At 39.7% G+C, this 18,863-nt stretch overlaps 1 protein-coding gene and 1 long non-coding RNA gene across 5 annotated transcripts in view; one reads left to right on the forward strand and one right to left on the reverse strand.

Annotated features, from left to right (window-relative positions):
- Positions 1 to 16,952, forward strand: part of LOC122552674 — a 58,986-nt gene extending 42,034 nt beyond the window's left edge. For 2 of the 4 annotated variants that reach the window (XR_006312451.1, XR_006312448.1), the window contains one exon: positions 16,853 to 16,952. This is a non-coding gene — a long non-coding RNA (uncharacterized LOC122552674). Of the gene's footprint in view, positions 1 to 14,146; positions 14,670 to 16,852 lie in introns of those variants that run through there. The other 2 variants (XR_006312450.1, XR_006312447.1) reach the window with 1 other exon arrangement.
- yipf4 (Yip1 domain family, member 4) lies at positions 5,454 to 18,859 on the reverse strand. Its single transcript, XM_043695524.1, has 6 exons — positions 18,470 to 18,859; positions 14,928 to 15,081; positions 13,106 to 13,277; positions 11,095 to 11,172; positions 10,872 to 10,985; positions 5,454 to 6,324 (listed from the first exon to the last, which is right to left on the reverse strand). Exons 1-6 carry the CDS (start codon positions 18,555 to 18,557, stop codon positions 6,187 to 6,189), a joined length of 744 nt encoding a protein of 247 aa, XP_043551459.1. The 5' UTR covers positions 18,558 to 18,859; the 3' UTR covers positions 5,454 to 6,186.
- Between the last annotated feature and the right edge of the window lie 4 nt (positions 18,860 to 18,863).

Here is an 18,863-nt window from a genome sequence, read left to right on the forward strand (position 1 = left end):
ACCTGTATCACTCCTGGAATATTTGCTTCACATTTGCTTAAAACTAGCAAAGTTAGAGTCTGGGCTACTTTCTTGAAATATTTTAAGGGGCTCTGGCCTGGTCCATGACAGATACATTAGAAGGGCTCCTGGAGATTTATCCACTCATTTATTTTTAAAGACCTCCAACACTTCCTCTTCTGGGACGTAAGCTGTTTTCAAAACATCAGTACTTCCCAGAGATTGCTAGTCTCCATTTCTTTCCCGAAATAACAAATGACAAAATATTCTCTCCCATCTCCTGAGTTCCAACACAATGACTCTCTCTGGCTGCTATCTTCTTTTGTATGTACTTATAGAATCTCGATTATCCTTAAGATATTTTCCAAGGCTATCTCCTGTTCCCTCTGTCTTCCTGACCTCCCTCTTAGGAATGTCCCTACACCCCGAATACTATTCAAGAAATTCATTTGAACCAAGTTGTCTCCATCTAAAAATGATTTGCCATTCTTGACTAGAACCTCAATATCTTTATTCATTCTCTAATCCCACAAACCTTACCTTTCACTAACAGGAACATAATGACTCTGAACTCATTATCATACTTTTGAAACCTTTCCACTTGTCAGACATCCCTTTACTTGTGAACAGTCTACGCCAATCAATTTTTGCAACTTGTCTGATACAATTAGAGTTTTCCTTACTCCAATGAAAAACTTTAATTTTTATGGAAGGTCTATCCTTTTCCATGACTATTTTAAAATAAATAGAATTATGATCACCAGACCCAAAGTGTTCTCCTATCACTTCAATCACTTGTCCTGTCATATTACCGAAGAGCTGGTCAAGTTTTGCTCCTTCTCTCATAGGAAGATTTACATATTGATCAAAAAAATTTTCTTGAACACATTTAAAATCTTCACCATCCAACCTTTTAACACTATAGTAGTTCCGATCAACATCTGAAAAATTAAAAATCTATTACAACCTTGTCATTCTTACATAGATCTGAAACATATGTGCATCTATTGGGGGTCTAAAGTACAATTCCATCAAGGCAAATAATTTCTTTATTTGTACTTTCAACCCATATATTTTCACTGGATTATTTTTTTTCATAAATATATTCTCTACTTACAGCAGCGAATGTTTACCTTCAAAGCCGCCACTCCCCCACCCCCACTTTCTACAGCATCCAAAAGCTGGAACATTGAGCTGTCAGTCCTGTCCTTGCCTCAGCAAAGTTTCTGTAATAATTATGATAACCCAATCCAGTGTGCCCAAACATGCCTCTAGCTCATTGGACTTACCTGCAATGATCAAATACAAGAGACTTTCTTTCGAATTACATCTGCACCTGCGTAATTCTAATGAACCACAGATCAGTTTTTACGTGGATTAGGAGTGCAGTGTTATTAGAATAGTCATGGGGAGAAGCCAAAAGAGCATTTTTACAACTCAGCTGCGACTTTGCAGAAGCTTGAAGACTGTGGTTTCAGAGTTTGGAAAAACGTGAACTTTTCAACTACCGTCAAATATTTAGGACACATCATAGAGAATAAGGGACTACAAAAGTCATCCTTCAAAAGTGAAAGCCATAACTGAAACACTAGTTCATAAAACTGTCAACCAACTACAATCATTTCTGGGCTTGCCAAATTAATATGGCAGGTTTGTCCCACATCTTGCAACCATTCACAGGCTGTCATACAATACATGATGCGAAAACATGGAAATAGGAAGATAACTGTGAAAGAGCCTTTACACAAGTCAGAGGCTTTAAAGTCCTGACCCATTTTGACCCAAGTTACCTTTGTAGCTAGCGTGCTACGCATCAGCAAATGGAGTGGGAGCAATTGATTCTTACATATTACCTAATGGTGAAAAGCAGCCAATACTTTTGCAGATAGATTTTTCAGAAACCTGAGTTGAGGGCTATGGTGAGTTGGCATGAATAAAGGAGTTCAGACCATGATTTTGTTGAAAGGGGAGTCAAGATTGAGGGGCTGAATGGTATATCCTCAGGCCCTCAGTTCCTTTTGTTTTATCAGAGCCTTCTCTGTGATGTATAGTTCTATGGTTCTAGAAAACATTACACAAATGCAAACTGTTTAACAATACCTTTTCAAGAAACACATTTTCAATTTAGTTTTGTCAAATCTTGACATAACAATCTTCTCAAAACATAGTATGCCTAAACCGTCTTGCCTTGAGCCCTTTATTTCCTCCCCTCATTATCTGACTAAAGCTAGTTCTCAGTCACTACCAAGAACAAGGTTTGAGCTTGTAACTACAGGATTCTTTAAATGGCTTCTTCACAGCACATACTCTTCATTAAGGAAATTGTTGTGTAGTATTGTATATTGAGATTTAGCAAAGCCAAATATATTGATGAACACATCGAGAAATAGGTAGTGGATGATTAGAACTTAATTTGGAAGGGAGCAGATTCTTTGTAAAATGGTCTGGAGTAGATATATTGAAAGAGAATTCAGTTGGAAGAAATGGTTTGAATATAGGAGACAAGAATAAGGAGTTCAAAATGCCCAGTGTAGAAATAGGCCATTTAGCCCAACAAGTCCATGCTGACCCTCTGAACAGCATCCCACCCAGACCCATTCCCTTACCCTATAACCATGTATTTCCCTTGGCTAATGCACCTAACCTACACATCCCTGAACACTATGGGAACTTCGCCAGGCCAATCCACCTAATGTGCACATCATTGGACAGTGGGAAGAAACCACAGGACTCAGCGCAGACCCACATAGACACTGGGAAAATGTGCAAACTCCACACACTGAGGATAGAATTGAACCAGAGTCCCTTGCGCTGCGAGACAGCAGTGATAACCACTATGTAATTTTCCCAATGTAATTTAGGAATATATAAACAAGGAAAATCAACGATAGATTATTTCTCAGCAAGTCTGTAATGATGTCCCTTATGTTGTAAATCTTGTGATCACACATAATATTTACTGCTGGTGCAGGATTGTTGGCTACTTACTTTGAACATTAAGCTAGCTGCAATTTTTTAAAGTCACCAAGAGCACTTATTGAGAGTTTGATTTTTCAGCAGCACAAATGAGTACAGTTCCTTTAGTTATTGCTGTGGCTCTGGAGTCACTTATTAGCCAGAGAAGTTGAGGATGGCAGATTTCCTTCCCTGAAAGACATTACTTTTACACTTCTCCAAAATGTACCCATACATCTGATCTTCCATGCCTCTGACTGTTTATGGGCCTATAGTACATCGTGAAATTATATATTTTGGTCCTAGGCTCTGCCATGATGGAAGACATCCATTCCACATTTACCATCAAGCCCCTTAAGAATTCTGTTTGTTTCAAATGGATTAGCTCTCATTCTTCTAAATCTCAAAGGAGTACAGTCCCAGCAGTTTAACCTTTGATCCTAAGACAAGATCAGTTAGAGGTCGAGGTCCTTGTTGGTATCAATGATATGAGAAGTGCAGAATGAGATCTTGCACCAAGAATTCAGGGAGCTAAGCAGTAGATTAAAAAGCAGGATCTCAAAGTTGTTACATACAAAGGATATCAATAGGAAATTTGCAGATGGCACCAACATTGGTTTTGAGTGGTTAGCGAAGATGATTGTAGGTTACAGTAAGATATAGATGGGTTGGTCAGATGGACAGACCAGTGACAAATGGTATTTAACCCTGAGAAGTGCGAGATAATGCATTGGAAGAAACAAAATGAGGGAGTATTAATGAATGGCAGGACACAGAGGAACACTGTGTTCTTGGGTAATTATTCACAGATCCCACATGGGACACGTACTTTCATCAGTCGTGGCATAGAGTACAACAGGGGGTACAGAAGAGGTTTACCAGGATGCTATCTCAGTTGGAGAAATTGAGCTATATGGAAAGACTAGGTAGGCTTGGATTGTTTTCTTTTAGAACAGAGAACACTGAGGAGGGATATGATTGAGGTGTATAAGATTGAGGGTATGGACAAGGTGAATAGATAGCAGCTGCTCCTCTTGGTTGAAGGGTCAATCACAAGACAGCATAGTTTTAGGCTAAGTGGCAAGAAATTCAGAGGGGATTTGGGAAAAACATTTTCACTCAACTGGTAATGGAAATCTGGAATGCACTGCTGGGGAGTGGAGGCCAGAAACCTTACAACCTTTGAAAAACATTTGAATGAGCACTTCAAATATCATAATATTCAAGGAAATGGGACAAGTGCAGGAAGTTAGGATGAACGCAATTGTAGTTATAGTTATGTCGGTACAGACCCGATGGGCTGAAGGGCTTTTACTGCAATGTATTAAGCTATGAATCAAGCTTCAGGAAAACAGTGTGTAATTCATGAAATTTACATTCTTGATCAAAAACATGATTTTCTAGATCATAGAAGGTATTCATGTATTTGGTACAGTTCAGATAAAAGGTGTAGTACAATTATTTCATCATAGAGCCCATTACACAGTGAAGTGACTTAATTACATTAGTTGACTTGCCATTCACAAAAAGACAGGTGTACAGGTTTTACTTCAAAAACTGGGTAGCTATTTTCAGAAACAGATAGCAGCAGGGACAGCATTCGCAACTGACGAGAACATAAAAGCAGAGGAAAAGAGAACAGATAGATTCCAATCTGCTTATGGGCAATTATTTCCCATGCCCAGATTGCTACCACATATTGCTGTTTGAGTACATATGTAGTCACACCAACATGTTGGTACCACCAAACAATGCCTTTGCCATTACCACTTCTATTATGTTGGATGAAAGCCATTGGACCAAGTAACTTGTTGACTAACTATAACCAGCCTTTCCCAGCATATTTTTCCTATTGAGTTTCACCAGCTTCACAAATACTGGAAATCTGTTCAAAGGTTCAGCCACTTCTGGAAAGTACTTTGTGCCATATAATCCAATGATGCTTTACCTTGTATTATTGTCTACTAGTTAACAAAATAGCTAGAGGCTAAAGGAGTGCATTGTTGCTCTAACCCTACTACCCCACAGGTCCCAAAAAACTTTTACAGTTACAAAAATGGCAACTCACGTACGTTCTCTGCCATAGTTTAAAAAGCCAGGTTTCTTAAACAATTATTGGTTTACCAAAACATAAAACCTATTCAAAACTTATTCATCTGCATTAGTCAGTTGACATTCAGCTATTTGAAAGAGGTAAATGCTCTCAATTTCCAAAATACACATTTTAAGAAATTGCTTTATGAAACAGAAACAACTTTGGCCAACAGGTTATTCTTGAACGCAAAAACAAAAATGTTTCAAATTCTGTCTCACTGATATCCTGGCATGTGCAGTCCTCATTCGTCAGCATCCATTTACCTACTCCATATTCAAGATATAGAACAATTCTTATGGATTTTGCACGTTGACTCCATCACCCAAGTCAATTAAACTCAAACCTTTTCTGACAACAATAATGAAATTATACCATACAATAGAAAAAAATGTCAACTAGTATCTTTGAATCTAAATAAAATGAATTTACTTAATATTTGTCCAAAGATAAGTTTTAAGAGGCCAACCACCAACAATTCATTTGCAGTTTATTTTACAAATGCTTATGTTACTAACTTTTGTACACGAGAGAGCAGCTAAAAAAAAAATCCAAGCCAAAGGCACCCAACTTAAAATGAAATTTGTAACCATCTACAGAAATTGAAATTTTAAGATGCTTGGAATACATGTGTTTGCAGGATTGTATTGCCTTAAATAAAGTTATCTACAAAATAAATTTCACTTAATTGCAGAAAACTGTACATTTTAAAAAGGTACAATGATCTCAAAACAATACTTTTTCCCCCTCAAGTTGTTTCAAAATCCAAAATGCATTTCAAATAAATGCACATCTTGGCTAAATCACTCTTGATGTTTTGGCACAGGGCACTTAGCACTGTTCCATCATCCACTTCCAGTCAAACTGGTCACAAACTGATCTTGTGTTCAGATTTTTTTTTCACAAAAACCAAAACAGCATTAAAAAATAATTAAATACAAACATATATAGCTTCTTTCTAGTGTTTAAAACTTTAGATTTATGCTTTAGACCCAAAAATAACCACTTGAATTCTGGAGGGCAGGGAAAAAACCCAATTTCTTCAGCATCTAGAGTTAATAGCACTTTCCTTCAATAATTTCCTTTCATGAGACCTTGCCAAAGTCCAAAAAGTACTGAATTTTCAGATTCCTTGAATTTCAGACACCAGTATACAAGGATAAAAAGTAAATATATAGAAGAAATATCGGATATATCAGAAGAGGCTTCTTTGTTTTGAATTCTTCTCCAACCAGTAGGGAAGCAGCACTGTACGCAGCCCAGAATACACCAAATAGCTGAATAAATGAAAAACATGAAAAGATTTAACATGTTTGGATATCTTCAATGTATTACACCAGAAAGATACAAGGGGGTTTGAATTCTCTGTTGACACCTTAACTTCCAAGATGGGAAAGGCACCAAAGGGAAAACCACTTCAAACTTCTACTCTACAAGTCATGGAGGGTAGACCAGCACTCAAGATATACTAAGACACCTTGGAGTGCAGGTTCATAGTTCCTTTAAAGTGGAAGCACATTTAGACAGGGCAATGAAGGCAACATTTGGTACGCTTGCCTGTATTGGTCAGAGCATTAAGATAGGAGTTGGGATGTCATATTGCGGCTGTACAGGACATTGGTTAGACCGCTATTGGAATACTTCACTCAACTCTGGTCTCTCATGTAAATCATGATTTGGAGGGGACTGTGTTGGACTGGGGTGTACAAAGTTAAAAATCACAACACCAGGTTATAGTCCAACAGGTTTATTTGGAAGCGCTAGCTTTCAGGGCACTACTCCTTCATCAGGTGGTTGTGGAGTATAGGATTGTAAGACACAATATATAGTAAAAGTTTACAGTAGTGATAAAATTGAAATTACATATTCAAAAAGAGCTGGATTATTTGTTAAATCTCTTATCTGCCAGTGAACTTTAATAATAGGTGCCATGTCAGCTCAGACAATGCATTGAAGATGTGAGGCTGTCTGTGCCCCAATGTTCAGACTGATTCTATTTCTAAAAAAGATTTAGAGGATCTTACATGGATTCATGCAATTTTTAAGCAAAATAAAACATAATTCTGCAAGTACAAATTCACCCCACAAACTTGGCTATGTGCCCTCGCATGCGTGCATGTAAAGGGGTAGAAGTCTGAGAGAGGATGCATGTGTGGGTGTGTATGTGAGAGCGTATGAGAGAGAGAGAGTCTGAGGGAGTGTATGGGTCTTTGGGTGCAGTGTATGTAGTGCAACATGAACCGAAGGTCCCAGTTGAGGCCGTCCCCATGGGACCAAACTTGGCTATCAGCTAGCGAGCTTGGAGAAGATTTGAGGTTGAGGTTCTGGATATAGGTTTGCCCACGGAGCTGGAAGGTTCGTTTTCAGACGTTTCGTCACCATACTAACTAACATCAGTAAGCCTCCAGATGAAACACTGGTGGCATGCCTTGCTTTCCATTTGTGTTTAAGTTTCCTTGGGGTGATAATGTCATTTCCTGTTCTTTTTCTCAGGGGGTGGTAAATGGGATCCAAGTCTGTGTTTGTTGAGACTGTTCCTGTTGGAATGTCATGCTTCTAGGAATTCTCGTGCGTGTCTCTGTTTGGCTTGTCCTAGGATGGATGTGTTGTCCCTAATCTGTACGTAAGGATACTAGTGAGAGTTGGTCATGTCTTTTTGTGGCTTGTTGATGCTAGTGTATCCTGGTGGCTAGTTTTCTGCCTGTTTGTCCAATGTAGTGTTTGTTACAGTTCTTGCAAGGTATTTTGTAAATAACATTAGTTTTGCTGGTTGTCTGTATAGGGTCTTACAAATTCATTAGCAGCTGTTTTAGTGTGTTGTTGGATTTATAGGCCACCATGATGCCCAGAGATGCGAGCAGTCTGGCAGTCATTTCTGAGATGTCTTTGATGTAGGGGAGAGTTGCTAGGGTTTCTAGACGTGTTTTGTCTGCTCATTGGGGTTTGCTGCTGAGAAATCGGCAGACTGTGTTCATTGGGTACCCCATTCTTTTTGGATACACTGTATTGGTGATTTTCCTCACCTTGTCCCCACCCTGTACGCGGCATACTCATGTGACTCAGCCAACATTGTCTCTCATACGCTGCAGACAAGGATGCCCTGAGGCATAGTACATTGACGAGACCAAGTAGATGCTACAGCAACGGGTGAATGGATATTGCACAACAATCACCAGCCAGGAGTGTTTCCTCCCAGTTGGAGAACATTTCAGCGGTCCAGGACATTTGACCTCGGATCTTCGGGTGACCATCCTCCAAGGCAGACTTCGGGACAGGCAGCAACGCAAAGCAGCCAAGCAGTGGCTGATAGACAAGTTCAGTACCCATGGGGATAGCCTCAACTGGGACTTTGGGTTCATGTCACACTACAGGCGACCCCACCACACACACACACACACACTCCTACAGACCCGTACACTCACGCAGACCTTCTCTCATATACAAGCTCTCTCTCATATGCTCACACATACACACCCACACCCGCATCCTCTCAGACTTATTCCCCTTTTTACACACACACACACGTTTGTGGGGTGGATTTGTACTTGCAGAGTAACATTTTATTTTGCTCAAAAATTGCATAACTTCATGTAAGAGTCTGTAAATCCTTTTTTAGAAACAGAATCGGTCTGAACATTGGGACACAAACAGCCTCACATAGGGCACCTCACACCTCCAATGCATTATCTGAGCTGACATAGCACCTATTGCTAAAGTTCACAACAATGTAACTTTTTTTAAAAAAAAGTTTTATTGTTAGATTAGATTACTTACAGTGTGGAAACAGGCCAGTCGGCCCAATAAGTCCACACTGACCCGCCGAAGCCCAACCCACCCAGACCCATTCCCCTACATTCACCCCCTCACCCAACACTACGGGCAATTTAACTTGGCCAATTCACCTAACCTGCACATTTTTGGACTGTGGGAGGAAACCGGAGCACCTGGAGGAAACCCACGCAGACACTGGGAGAACGTGCAAACTCCACACAGAGTTGCCTGAGGCGGGAATTGAACCCAGGTCTCTGGCGCTGTGAGGCAGCAGTGCTAACCACTGGGATTTACACATGAAAACTGAAACCAACTTAGTCATTCTAAAAGATGAGAGATTTAAACAATCCAGGTTTTTTAAATGTATAATTTCAGTTGCATCACGCTTACCTTTCGATACAAGGTCTGTGTCTTATGATCTTGAACTCCACAACTACCTGAAGCAGTGCTCCGAAAGTGAGTGTTTCCAGATAAACCTGTTGGACTATAACCTGGTGTTGAGACGTTTAACTTTGCTAGAGGAAAGATGTTGTTAAAGATGAAAGGGTTTAGAAAAGACTCAAGGATATTACCAGGATTGGCAGGTTTGAGCTCTAGGTTGGGGCCATTTTCTTTGGAGTGCCAGAGGCTGAGGCATGACCTTATAAAAGTTTATAAAATCATGAAGGGCGTGGACAGAGTGAATAGTCAAGATCTTTTTCCCCAGGCTAGGGGAGTTCAAAAGTAGAGGGCTTAGGTTTAAGGGGAGAGGCAAAAGATTTAAAAAGGGACCCAAGGGATAACTTTTTCACGGAGAGGGTGGTGTGTGTATGGAATGAGCTGCCAGAGGAAATAGTAGAGGCTGGTACAATTACAATATTTAAAAGGCACCTGGATGGGTATACAAGTCAGAAGGGTTTAGAGGGATATGGGTCAAATGCTGACAAATGGAATTAAAATCAGTTGAGGATATCTGATCAGCATGGACAAGTTAGACTGAAGGGTCTGTTTCCGTGCTACACATTTCTATGACTCTGCATTAGACCCTGTATTTCCAACTTTTCCTAAGTATCTTATTTAATTTCATTGGGAACCGCCATATTCTCCAATTTAAACAGACAATTTAAGAGAGTCTTAGCATAGAGGAATTGCCCAATAGAATCCTCACCGTGTCGGGCAATTCCTTTGACGTCGACTGCAATGGGGGCTACATAGGATCCCTGTGTTGCTACCACTTAAGCCAGAATGACGACTATCTGGCCAGTGGAAAATCCTGGCCATTGTGTTGACCTAAGAGGCCTACTAACTGAAACCAGGGTACTTAATTATTTTGATAAAAATGTTCTAGATAATTTTTTAAATGGTTACTCACCTACAGAATGCTTAAATAGCTCATTCCATTTAGGGGCAGCACAGTGGGTCAGTGGTTAGCACTGCAGCGTCAGGGACCCAGGTTGCTCGGGTGACTGTGTGTGGAGTTTGCTAAGTTCTCCCTATGTCTGTGTAAGTTTCCTCTGGGTGCTCCAGTTTCCTCCCACAGTCCAAAGATTTGCAGACTTCGTGGACTGGCAATGCTAAATTGCCCATAGAGTCCAGGAATATGTAGGTTAGGTGGATTAGCCATGGCAAATGCTGGGATAGATTAAGGGAATGGGTCTGGATGGGATACTCTTTGGAGGGCCAGCATGGACTTGATGGGTTGAATAGTTTGCTCCCACATTGTAAGGATTTGATTGTTAACAGACAGTACATTCCTGATGGATTGAAAGGCGTTCGAACTTAAGTACTGCTCAAGGAAGACAAACTATTAAAAAATCTAGCTTGAAAAAGCAAGGTTAACATTTGAAGTCAATATTTTGACTATATTTTGTAAATAGAGGCTGCTGTGATCCCAGGAAGTATCTGGTCAAAGAGAATAACTGAATTCAAGCTTCAAAAGATTTCAAGAAATGTAGGAAGCGACAACCAGCATGGTCATAATCTAAAAGTATTACAGATAAAAGCAAGATTTAATACAGGTCATGGTAACCATCTCTAGCAGAAAACACTAATAATTTCAAACAGGGAAACTTACCTTTATTGTCGTAGATAAAAGCTCAAAGGATCGAACTACCAAAAGCACTGGAACAATTACAATCAAAGGGAGTAGAGAATAGCCAATCACTCCAAGAACCTGACCATATGCAACCTGTAAATTAGAATAGCCAAATTATGAGATTTATATTTGTAATGATAGAGATCTATATAACAATTGCCATCTAGATTTAACAAAACAGCACTTTTTAAGCAGTACCTACCTCACCACCAAGAACACGAGCCAACAAGAAGATGGTTAATGATCCAAATATCCAAATAGTGATAATCCATGAAACTACCTAAACAATTAATAACAAAATAAGATGTCAGTTTTAAAACAAAATACTGCAGATACTAGAAATGTGAAATAATATGAGTGTTGGAAATACCGCACAGGTTTGACCGTATTTCTGGAGAAAAGGCACTATGTAAGGTCATTGCAGTTGTACTTATTCTGGAAGAAAATGAGGACTGTTGATGAGTCAAAATGTGTGGTGCTGGAAAAGCACAGCTGGTCAAGCAGCATGAGAATCTAGCTCTGACTGAAAAATATTCAAGGTCTCTGCTTTCACTACCTTTCCAGGAAAAGTTCCAAAGACTCATGACCTTCAAAATTTCACCTCATCTATTTTAAATGGGTGATTCCTAGTTCTAGATTTTCCCACAAGCATCAGTCTCTCTACATCTATCCTGCCAAGATTTGTCAGGATCTTATGACTCCAGAATGTACAAGCCTATCATATCCAATCTTTCCTTCATAAGGCAATTCGCCAATTCAGGTATTAGAGCCAGAGATGTACAGCATGCAAACTTGTCCAACTCGTCCATACCGACCAGATAACCCAACCTAGTCTGGTAAACTTTAATGAACTACTTCCAATGTCCTTACATCCTTCCTTAAATAGAGTGTTCAGTACTGTTCACAGTACTCCCAGATGTGGTCTCATTAGTGCCCTGTATAACGGATATGTAACAACCCTATTTTAGTATTCAAATTATCTTGCGATAAGTGAAAAAATTTTAATAGCTTTCCTATTATTTTCTGTTCTTGCAGTTTAATGTTTTGTGGTTCAAGCTCTTGGACACCACAATTCCTCTGCATCTCAAGTCTTTCACATCTGCCCATTGTTTATATATACCTGTGTGTATCTCTCTCTCTATAACATTTCCACAATTTACTTCCTTACCTGTCTTTGTGATATAAGCAAACCTGGCACCCATAACTTTCAGCACTTCATCCAAATATTTTTTAAGAATTGTGAACAGTGAGGACACAGCAGCAAGCCCTCCGTTAAGCCACTATTTTCTTCTTGCCAACCTGATATTGACCCTCTATGCCAACTGTTTGCTTCCGGTTTGTCAGCCAAACGTCTACCTCATGCCAACCCCAATACTGAGCTCTTATTTTCCACAATAAGCTGTGATGTGACACTTATCAAACACCTTCTAGAAATGCAGGTACGGTCCATTCAGGAGTTATCATTTATCATTGCTATCTCTTCAAAGAACTCCAACGGATTGATTAAGCATATTTAACCTTTCACAAAACAATCCTGACTTTGCTTAAGTAACTTGAACTTCTTGAAGTGCTTTATAACTTATTAAAATAATAGCTTCTAACATAGTTTGTATGACAGATGGTAAGCTAAATGGTCCATAGTTTCCTCTTTCTGTCTCCCTCCCTTTCTAAAGAGATTTCATTTAGAATCTTCCAATCTAATGGGACCATAGGTGAATCAAGGGAAATTTACCTGCTTTTGCTCCATTTCCCTTGTAGCACTATCTTAAAAAAAAGATTCCTCAGTATTGAAAAATTAATCAATCTCATTTTTTTGTGAGGGTGGATTCCATCTTATTTGGTATGCTTTGTGATTTCACACCTAAATGATTTTGTTCTAATTTTAAAGATATTTCCCTCCTTGTTTTTGGATTCCCTCAGAGGAAATAAAAAATCAAAACCAAAAGAACTGTTGATGCTGTAAATCAAACAAAAGCAGGAATTGCTGTAAAAGCTCAGCAGGTTTGACAGCATCTGTGAAGAGAAATCAGAGTTAACGTTTCAGGTCTAGTAACACTTTCTCAGTTAGAAATAAGATACAAAGAAGTTATACAATTTATTATTTTGCTCATGCACCTTAATTATTAAAATCAGACTATGCTCTCCACCAAATGGCAGGAAATATATATAGTTCACATCAGTCTTAACTGTTGCGCTACCTTCAATTTACTTACTCTGAATTGTCCATATAGCGAGATCATCGAAAACAAGAGAACCACAGCCAGAGGCCCCCAGAAGTCAGGATTATCCCTCACAACCTGTCTATTAAAACCCAGCGATGGCATTGGCATTAACACGCATCGGATTTTGTAGTAAATATCCTTTAAGTCAATATCCAATTCCTCTCTACAGCATTAAAAGAAAAGGTTTAAGATTTAATAATAGAAATAACAGTTCATGCAAAATATTATTATGCTAAACACATCTTAAAATCAATATACAACCTAAGATTGATCTGAGGGGACCATGAAAACAATTCAAAAGCTGAGCATCAGGCTTTAAGGGAATCCCTTGGTTTTCCTAACAATTCTGTTGTTAAAGCTGCAATGATGTGAGACTGAACCTCAAACCTTTCTTAGGTGTCTATCCAGTACATGTTGATCTCAATAGGGTAGCAGCGAGGTTAGTGTATATCTAAAAATTAAATGAGGGGTCAGGCTCTGCTACAATGTCTTTCTTTAACCTAGGTTCTCAAACCTTGTTGCCATTCATATTCAAGGCTAACAATCAGAAACAGATTGTTAGACAAACTACCAAAATATAACTAAACTCTTCACCAGAATCAGTGCCTTAACAAAAGGGAGTAAACTGGAAATAATACATAAAGGGAGGTTTTCCATTAAATACTCACTCACTCCTATCCCCCAATTTAGTAGCAAGCATATAGAGGTTTATTTCCAAATGGATAACATCCCTGTTTATTACAGAAAATTCAGTTTTAAAGAATACATTTCTAGCTGTCAAAAACTGAATTTCAGATCAAACACAAGCTCCATTTTTAAGAAAGGACATTCATCAGCGCTGAAGCAGATTTAATTACTTGTTAAATTTATTAGTCACAATCTTTTGTGTCTCTATTCTTAGAGCTGAAGAAAAAATATATTGAGTTCTTAACACTAGTTTATAATTTAACAAATTAAACAGTGTTAAATAATTTTAGATTGCAAGTTATATTTAGAAACTGAATCTTACGATACTATATTTGTACTCTTTAGGTGTTACACAATTTACAGAAGCATTCCCAAATTTTATTAAATGGATTGAGACTTTCAATGCAGGGATGTCCCCATCACAATGAAGTAATGTATAATATACAAGACCAGGGCGTCCGTCAATCATTAGGAAAGTTACTTCATTGAAGAATGCCAGAATTTCAGAGGATCTCAAATGGATGCCAAAACAAAACTAGTCTGGCTGAACAGTACGTCCCCTCTCTGCCAGAGAACCTCCCAGCAAAATCAAGAATGATAATGATTATTCAGACAGATAAGCGAAAGGACTGCATTTATTTTTGACAAATCTAAAATCATTCCATTAAAGAGAGAAAGTTTTCCCAATTCTTAGCTTGTGACATGTCTACATTGTGTGCCTAATTATTACTTTGATTCTGTGTAGAGCATTCAGAGGTTTATTTCAATACAGTATTGCACATTCAGCTAGATAGGCACACAAATGGAGCAATTCTCAGATAAATAACTCTAAGACATGGACTGAAACTGGTACTGCACACTCCTTTTCATTCCGAATGGATGCTCAGTCACAAGTGATCTAACATTATTTCAAAATACTTTTTTTTTTACATGTTAGGATTGTACATTTTATTATTCATTTAGAAATGCCATTGAATAGGTGGCAGAGGGCCTTCTTAAGCCCTTTGGTGTATGTGGGGAAGATGCCCACAATGCAGGTTTTTTCAATTTCCAGACAATTTCAATCTCCCACACATTATTTCGCGCATACACCTCTCAAGGAAATTTAATTATAAGACAGACATACAGGAGTGGTTTGATCTCCTCAGAATCATCTTCCTCAACTTCCAGAAGCCATCCATATCCCCTTTTCCTGAGGAATGCAGTTGCAGAAGCATCTTTTGTAGATTCTGTATCCATATTAAGTTTAACCTCTGGAGCAGCCATCGTACCACTGAGATCTAAAGATTAAACATCAGATGTAATCGAATAGACTTCATGAAGAAGCTCATGGGATTTTAATGTTTAGTTTCACATTAACTGCTATCTTTTGAATTACATGCTGCACTCCACATTCTTCCTAGCCAAATATAGATTGCATCAATTCAAGTTCAAAAATTACAGAGCAATATTTCAATGAATGTTTGACAGATTATCCCCACAAAAAGAAACTTAAATCAGCTAACATACTTGAAGTACACTGATTGCAGGCTGAAAAGCTAAGTATTAACTTAGTCGAACCAAAGTGAAGAACACAGTATTCAAAACCAAAGTGAAGAGCAGGATTGAGCATTTCACAATTTTCTTCTCCTGTTGATTTTTGCCATCATATTATGCAGCCAATTTCCAGAATTTATTCTGTTGTCCTGGATCTTGCTCAGACTTTTCACGGGATGCCAATTTTATAATTCTACAAGTTCATTCACTCCACAAATTTTATTTAATTCTGTTCTTTTTCCTAAATAGGAGTGATTCCTATTCCACATTCTTTAGGGAAACAATTGGAGAATTCTGTCACTTCTATTTAGAAATGATCATATAATCAAGCAGAGTCACTTGGCAGTTAGGAAAGCAAATGCAAGATTAGCATTCGTTTCAAGGAGGTTAGAATTCAAGAGCAGAGATACACTGCTGAGGCTATATAAAGCTCTAATTAGAGCGTATTCTGAATGTTGAGAGCAGTCTTGGGCCCATATCTAAAGGAGGAGAATGTGCTGGCATTGGAGACGGTCCAGAGGAAATTTATGAGAATGATCCTGGGGATGAAGGGTTTTTCATATGAGCAGTTGAGAATTCTGGATCTGTACTCAGAATATTCAAGGGTGGTGGGGAAGAATCTCTGAGTCTTACAAAATACCAAGGGAACTGAATAGAGTGGACGTGGAGAAGATGTTTCCATCAGTAGGAGAGCCTTGGACTCGAGGGCACAGTCTCAGAGTGAAGAGACAACTCTTTAGAACAGAGACAAGGAGGATGTTTTTCAGCCAGAGGGTAGTTATCCGTGGAACTCAGCCTACACAGCATTGTAATAATTGAATGTATTTAAGATGGAGGAGCCAGTGTTGGACTGGGGTGGACAAAGTTCAAAATCACAACACCTTGTTATAATCAAACAGGTTTATTTGGAAGCACTGCTTCTTCATCATGCGGTTGTGACGCAGAACCATAAGACAACTTATAACAAAAGCTTAGTGTCATGCGGCTGAAATACGATAGATAGATTCTTGGTAAGAAACAGGATCAAGGATTAGGAGAAGGCAGGACAACAGGGTTGAGAGCCATGACTGAATGGCCTAATTCTGCATCTATATCTTAAACGTCTTTATAAGGCCATACAAACAGCAATCATATGATACAATTATAATGACTTTAAAAAATATCAGATATAAATGTACAAAGTTGCACAAAGCTATGAAGCACTCTAGTAAGACATTTAACTCAGTGCTCTATAAAGCATAATAAAACTTACATAAAACAGTATTGGAAATTTATGCAACAGTATCCTGGTGTCTTTTCTTATCCAAGAACCAGATTATTTATAAAGTTTACTTCAGTGTGTATGCAAAGCTTTTTCACTGTTCCTCTGAAACTAAGACACTTTTATAATTCTTGAATTTATCCAAACTTTGTGGAGAATTTTAAGCTTCTGCAATACTGATGATTCAATTAGTCATAAATATCTGTGATTTTAACAATGGTGCACTCATCACATTTGTTTCAATCTCTCTACAGCCTTTGGAGTAGATACAGGAAGAGATCATCCTCCAATACCTGAATGGAAATTCCTTAACCAATTCCTATTGTGGCAAAGGCAAAACAGTAAAACCTTAATTTCCCATCCTTACTTTGTTACTTTTGGATAAGTAGACAAAACCACCATCACACCTCTCACCCACAACCAAATGATCACCTCACACGAGCACTGATAACACCCAGCTGTTTGTAGCTCCATCATTTCTCCCAGACTTTCAATTATGGAGTCAACTTGTTTGAGACTCAATCATGAATGAGTTACTTCAGTCAAAACATAGTTAGGCCAAAAGTATCAGCCTCTCCACAAACTCCAAATGTTACTGCCATAAAGGCTCTTAAAGACCATTCAAGACCAAACCACGAAAAAACACAACCCAGCAGCATTCACCTGCACATCCAATGTAATTTATTGTATCCGTTGCTCCCGATGCAGTCTCCTTTACGTTGGGGAGACTGGACACCTTCTCGCTTTAGGGAACATCTCCGGGACAACAGCACCAATCAACCCAACTGCCCCATTGCCGAACATTTCAACTCCCCCACCCACTCAGCCAAGGACATGGAGGTCCTGGGCCTCCTCCACCACCACTCCCTCACCACCCAACACCTGGAGGAAGAACACATCTTCTGCCTCGGAACTCTTCAACTCGAGGGCATCAATGTGGACTTCACCAGTTCCCTCATTTCCCCTCCTCCCACCTTTCCCCAGTTCCAATCTTCTCGCTCAGCACCACCCTCATGACCTGCCCCACCTGGCAATCCTCCTTCCCACTATCCGCTCCACCCTCCTCTGACTTATCACCTTCAGCCCCACCTCCATCCACCTATTGTACTCTTGGCTACCTTCTTCCCCAGCCCCACCCACCCCTCCCATTTATCTCTCCATTCCAGAGGCTCCCTGCCTCATTCCTGATGAAGGGCTCCTGCCTGAAACATCAATTTTCCTGCTCCTTGGATGCTGCCTGACCTGCTGTGCTTTTCCAGCACCACTCTAATCTAGACTCTGATCTCCAGCATCTGCAGTCCTCACTTTTGCCAAGCATTCTTTTTGGCCTACCCCACATGAAGCACCATGAGGTGGTCATCTATATTAAAAAGTACTATATACATACAAGTCACTAGCCCAGGCAGCATGTTGAGAATGTCACCAGAAGTGAAAATCCACTGAATAGCATTAAAAACAAATATTGTTTTTTTAATGCTATTAAACAACAAAGTAGGTGAAGTACTGAGTAACAATATGGGACCTGGGTTCAAATCTTGATTGGACTGACAAGACGAAACTGTGGCCAGTTTAGTAGCTTCAATATCAAGAGTGAGAAATTTTAACATCCCGGAAAGCGGCTTTTCGGCCCATTTCAAATGATTGAGAACGGGCCGGCAGTATAAACGAGGCAGAGTTCAGATAGCTCAGAATGCAAAACCCCTTCGCATTATCAGGAATGAAGGCGAGAGGGAGACAAATTTCCCAAATTGCTGAAGAGCCAATCCTTTTTCCCAAAACAGCCTTGGACTCCACCCACCCGGATTCTCGCTACCACTCCCCCCTACAAATCCGCCACCTAAACAGCAACAGTCTGTAAGGGCAGGGCCTACCTTCACTGTCTGGCGAAGAGACGAAGGTGAAGTCCCCGTTGTTGGGACTGAAGTGCTGCCGCGGCAGATCGCTTCCGTGCGGGTTCATGGTGCCTCTGCGGGGGAGGGTGACCAGGCCGGCTCTCGAGCCCGCACGAGCTTCTACCGCTAACCGTTCAATACTCTCGCGCAACACCACGACCACCCCGAATACGTCACAGGGCCGGCGGCACCAGAGAAGGAGATAGGAGGCGCCTGCGCACAACTATCTTCCGCGGGGCGCGGCCAATGTAGCGTCACATGATGTTCGCCTCACCCTCCCCCAAAACCACAGCCAACAAAACCCTCTCCCATTGGATCGTGCCACTAACCAATCGGAATGTGCTATGCTCCCCCCCGAACTTTTGGCGGGTAA

The sequence above is a fragment of the Chiloscyllium plagiosum genome, chromosome 9 (genome assembly GCF_004010195.1).
Source record: "Chiloscyllium plagiosum isolate BGI_BamShark_2017 chromosome 9, ASM401019v2, whole genome shotgun sequence".
Classification (NCBI taxonomy): Eukaryota; Metazoa; Chordata; class Chondrichthyes; order Orectolobiformes; family Hemiscylliidae; genus Chiloscyllium; species Chiloscyllium plagiosum.

Bases quoted from the DNA above. Each gene is read 5' to 3' on its own strand.
- yipf4 (XM_043695524.1), bottom strand. From the start codon at position 18,557: ATGAACCCGCACGGAAGCGATCTGCCGCGGCAGCACTTCAGTCCCAAC. The intron at 13,278-14,927 runs GTATGTCTGTCT...TTAATGCTGTAG, and splicing joins GAGGAGATCAAACCACTCCT to AGAGGAATTGGATATTGACT. The intron at 11,173-13,105 runs GTAAGTAAATTG...TTAATTGTTTAG, and splicing joins CGCTATATGGACAATTCAGA to GTAGTTTCATGGATTATCAC.